Genomic DNA, 5000 nt, shown 5'->3' with positions numbered 1-5000 from the left:
ATCTATTATATTGTAATCAACATACATCGTATGAACCGTTTCATGAAACCAGAATGTCTTGTAATATAATATATATTTGGACTTATTCCCATTATTTGACTTTCTTGCCACCATCCCCTACCCATTGTCTACCTCTTACTCTCTCTTCTTTCCGACCCCTCTCTCCATTGCCCCCCTTCCTCCTGTTGTAGTTTCTCCTACCAGTTGGAGCTGGGCCAGGTTTGGGGTTTGCCAGCGTCCGCCAGTGCCAGCGCATCCCGGCTGCTGCCCGGGTGGGTGTGCGAGGGGGGCACCTCCATGCTGGGCGCCCTGTTGCGGCTGGAGCAGTACCCCCGCCAGCTCCTGCCGGGCCTCTCCTGCGTCAACATGGACCTGTGGGGCACCTTCCGCACCTCCTCTCACGCACACACACACACGCAGACAGACGCTGACGCGTGCACGCATACAGACACACACTCCAACCACCAAGAATACATGCAGATGGACAGCCTCTCCGCTGAGGAGAGGAGTGGCATGAGTGTGCCATCAGACGTTTCTGATTCTACTGCACCTCAGTCTGTGGAAGTGGGTTCTGACTCTGGAGGACTGTGATATCCCACCGACCACCTCTGCCCACAAGTGACTGTCTGCCAAAAACATGCATGCACAGACACGCGCACACACATGCAAAGGATTAAGACCGATTTAATTTGGTCCACATTTTGAAACTTTTTGTGTGTGTGTGTGTGTGTGTGTGTGTGTGTGTGTGTGTGTGTGTGTGCGTGCGTGCGTGCGTGCGTGCGTGCGTGCGTGCGTGCGTGAGAGAGAGAGAGAGTGAGCATGTGTGTGTGTGTGTGTGTGTGTGTGTGTGTGTGTGTGTGTGTGTGTGTGTGTGTGTGACCATGAGTCCTCAGGCTGCCTCTGTCTTTATTGGTTTTTATGTGTTTGTGTGATTTTAAGTTAGAGGTCTTACTGTGCCAAGTGTATACACACAAACTCTCTCTCTCTCTCTCTCTCTCACACACACACACACACACACACACACACACACACACACACACACACACCTTTCTGCAGGACTAAATCTACATGGGCTCTCCTATCCCAGGGCCCATTAAATACTACAAGCAACATACAAAACACCTAAGCAACTAAGCAATGCAAATTACAATTGTGAATATATTTCATGTGTTTCGTGTGTAAGTGACAGAGTTTAGTCTGGATGTGTTTTTCTTGTTTGCATATGTTGATTTTGAAAGTTTACTCTTATGCTGCTGTGCCATGCTGAATGTACTTTGTGTATCAGGGAATTCCATGATTTAAAAAATATATATTTTGGGCCTCTGTGCCCCAATGAGACAGGGAGTACGTTGCAATATGCAACCTTGCCTCCTCCACTTGCGCTTGTCTCCTCGTCCCGCCTCCTGGCCCCTCCTCCGTGGAGAAAACGATAAAGTTTCCCAGTTGTCAGCCTAGCCACAACAACTTTTGAGGGACTGTTTTTCATTCACCATCCTAATTGCAAATGAGAAAAAGACTCTACAATTGAGCTTTTGCAAGATATTGAAATATAATGCTGTTGTCAGTGATGTCATCATGACATATTACTTCCTGGTACGAGGAGAGAAGCAAGTGGAGGAGGCAAGTGGAGGAGGCAAGGTCGCATATTGCAACGCACTCAGGGTAGTAGAAGAGAAGTAGGAGAATACAGGAAGTGGTTGGGAAAGAGAGATGGGGTACGGTTGGGAAATGACCCTGGCTGGACGCGAACCCGGCTCACCCTGCGCTATCTTGCCCATTCATGGTCAGGTCTAGGGAAACCGACAGGAGAGGACAAATGGGTCAGTTGTCCCAGCGTCCAGGAAGAGAGGGGGCCCAGAACTGGGTCCTAATTACACAGTAGGAGCCTATGGGTTGTTTCCAATATGTGGACTCCCGTCCTCCACCTGTGCTTGTGGCCTTGCGCTTCACTGACGCCTCACCTCCGTGGAGATAACAATCAAGTTTCCCCGCTGTCAACCTAGCCACAACACCTTTTGGGGAACTATTCTTCATTCACCAATCACCATCCCAATTGCAAATGAGAAAATGATGTTAGAATTACACTTTTGCTAGATATTGAAATATACTTCGGTCGTCAGTGACATCATCATGAGGCCACAAGCAGACAAGGGAGCAAGGGAGGACGAGAGTTAGGATATTAGAAATAAGTTAATAACTCCATGTATTGACCTTTTATATGACTTGGTCCTTGATCAGGTGTATGAGCACGCTGTGGCACAGCACACCCGCACCAGAGAGAGTAGAGAGAGAGAGGTTCCATTGGCCCATTGTTTCCGGGTTCTATTACTGCAAGGGGGAGGGGGGGAAATCCCCCTTTAGGCAGACCTAGGCAGACCTAAGGACTGTTCTATTCAATGCTAGGAGTATTATGACACGCCCCTTTTGGCAGACCGGAACCTGGTCATGTTAGGTGCCCATAGCAACCTATTACATTGGCATATCTCTATATACTTAAAGAATCTCTGCCCGCAGCTCCATGATGTTTAACTGTGTCCGCAGAAATTTCACTGTCAAGCATTTTCTTATTGCTTATTTATTTTCGACCAATGCCCATACAGGCATTTCGGCCTAAAGCCATAATTATCAGCGTGTCAAAATTCAAAATGATCTCACTTATTAACTCAACTCATCTAATTTGAGTTGAGCTGATTAGGATAAGCTGGCTGCGTGAATCAGCTGGAGCAAGTGACTTTTACTTTCTGCAGCGGGGAAGGGAGGGCTACCTCGGGTTGAACTGTTTTTGGAGGACAGCAAAAATGTCACACAACCGCAGGGTTTTTTGTCTTTGTGTTTTGCCAAAATTACAATGATTTTGTGTGTGTGCTGTACTGTGATGTAAATATCTACTGATGGAGAGGTCCACTTTTGTGTTTGTACGTATGTCATCATAGCTGACGTGCCGGACGGCTAACTATCCTGCGTAGAATATGATAATTATGATCTGTGTTGCCATGTGGTAAGGCTGCTGGCCATACAGCATGTGAGGAGAAGGGAAGAACGCCATGTGTAAAAAAAAAAAAAGCAAAGCTATGTTGATTGTTAGCTGTCAAACAAATATGTCTGAAATGTGTGTATTTCAGACACTGTTAAAGAGGCCCTCAGATGCTTCCCTGGTTTCGACTGTAGTAATTTGACTGTTTTGTAATGTAGCTTTTGTGCCTGTAAATGGCACTGAAAGTTACAAATTTAAGACATATGCACACACACCAAAGAGAATAACAAAGAAAAACACCATGCCAGCTGTTGTCTGCCCCTAATGACACCACATTGGTCTCTAGTCCTAAACCCTAGACCAGTGTTTCCCAACCTTCTGTCTTGTGGACTCCCAAAGTTTTTTTTGTCAGACCATGAGTTCCCCCCATAGAATGTAGAATGGTTCCCCCTCACTCATGTTCTAGATTTCATTCTAGAGTGTGCTACATACATTAAAGCGATGTTGGTTTCCATGAAAGGCGCTATATAAAACTACGTTATTATAATTATTACATTTATTATATTTTCCACATACCACTTGCTAGTGCCACACACACACCACTGGTTGGGAATCACTGCTTCCATTGGAAGGCTGAAGGCCATTTTTGGTCTGCTGAATCTTCACTGATTTCAGTCTCACAGATGGTTTTGGCCTTTTCTTTTAATCATCTATCAGGAGGACACAAGTAGTTTAATGAGCTATCAGAGCAGAAGGAATGAGCTGACCAAACGCTACATATTGAAGATTTATCAATAAATGATAAATTATCCCCTACGGTGCAAGGCTAGACCAATGCACAGATAAAAAAAGGTGTAGGGGCATACTGTGCTGTCACCAGTTTAAGGAAACCCCAGGGAATCAAGGATCCATTATGGGTTATGCAGCATCTGAGGTTCCCCTTCACTGTTCAAAGGATATGTGACACTATGCTTGCGGTCCGCCTAGATGCATTACAATGTAAGTTGACAGGACACAATAAAGGGAAATGGAAATGTTGTAATCAATTGATAATCTATAATTGATCCTAATGGTTTGAGGGCTGATTTGTTAATTCAACTGCTGAAGGTCCTTATTTATAATTTATTAAATTCTGCTTGTACTGACTGACGTGTTACTGAGGTTGCTATAGCACCAATTCAGACAACACACACAAATGTATGCAGTTATGTAATACCTGGCTGTTATCCTTGCTTTGTGCCATGGTGCAATGAAGTGATTTCTCCATAGGTAGCTTGCACGCCATTGTCCTAAGCTACTGTTGGTCACCAATAAAAAAAGTATACTGTGGATCTGAGTCTTCTTGTCTAGTGTATGCTGTTAGAACTATTCCACACTCAACTTTCTTGCTCTGACAAGATCGGAGGAATTGTGGATGTTTGCCCTAGTGCAGCCACACTGGACCTCGCGTGCGCTGCGTGGGAGTTGGACTTCGATCGCGTCATCGGACCTGAGTTTGATTGGACGGGAGGAGTCCCGTGCGCGCCTCCCGTGAGATGGGCGTGCTGCCCTCTGAGCTGCCCCGGGTGCGTGTCAGAGAGCTGTGACGTGCCTGTCCTGTCCGCCAGGCGGCGTGGTGTGTCCCACCAGGCCCCAGCGCAAACCTCTGCCTCTCCCCCCGCATCAGGAGCTGAATCTGCCCGGGAGAGAGACCGAGGAAGATGGCGGCCACCGACCGTTCCCGGTCCGAAGCAGCAAAGCAGCGGCGGCAGGAGCAGCTGCAGAGATGGCTAGGCTCCGAGACGGACCTCACGGACACGGAGGCGAGGGGCTCCTCGGCGGGCAGCCGGTCTCGGCCGGGCGCCAAGGTGCGGTTCAACCAAGGGGCCGTGTTTATGGCTGCTTGCTCGGCCGGGGACCGGGAGGAGGTGGCGGCTCTGCTCAGGCAAGGAGCCGATATCAACCACGCAAACATAGACGGACTAACGGCCCTCCACCAGGTAACTTTTACTTTGTACTTTTTTGTGGAAACATTGTTGACGCTTGA

The 5000-nt window shown here is 47.4% G+C and overlaps 2 protein-coding genes across 7 annotated transcripts in view; both read left to right on the top strand.

Moving 5' to 3' along the window:
* The window catches only part of pnpla2 (patatin-like phospholipase domain containing 2), a 15291-nt gene extending 12146 nt beyond the window's left edge, over positions 1 to 3145 (top strand). Inside the window, exon 9 of the mRNA XM_063197244.1 lies at positions 192 to 3145. Coding sequence (XP_063053314.1) covers positions 192 to 591 — 400 coding nt within the window. The 3' untranslated portion in view covers positions 592 to 3145. The remainder of the gene's footprint in view (positions 1 to 191) is intronic.
* Positions 3146 to 4536: 1391 nt separating this feature from the next.
* zmp:0000001167 (protein phosphatase 1 regulatory subunit 12A) overlaps positions 4537 to 5000 on the top strand; it is a 54535-nt gene continuing 54071 nt past the window's right edge. For all 6 annotated transcript variants that reach the window (XM_063197241.1, XM_063197243.1, XM_063197242.1 and 3 more), the window contains exon 1: positions 4537 to 4953. In XM_063197241.1, coding sequence (XP_063053311.1) covers positions 4675 to 4953 — 279 coding nt within the window. In that variant the 5' untranslated portion in view covers positions 4537 to 4674. The remainder of the gene's footprint in view (positions 4954 to 5000) is intronic.

The sequence above is a fragment of the Engraulis encrasicolus genome, chromosome 4, assembly GCF_034702125.1.
Source record: "Engraulis encrasicolus isolate BLACKSEA-1 chromosome 4, IST_EnEncr_1.0, whole genome shotgun sequence".
Lineage (NCBI taxonomy): Eukaryota > Metazoa > Chordata > Actinopteri > Clupeiformes > Engraulidae > Engraulis > Engraulis encrasicolus.
This window is presented reverse-complemented; position numbering and strand designations above follow the sequence as displayed.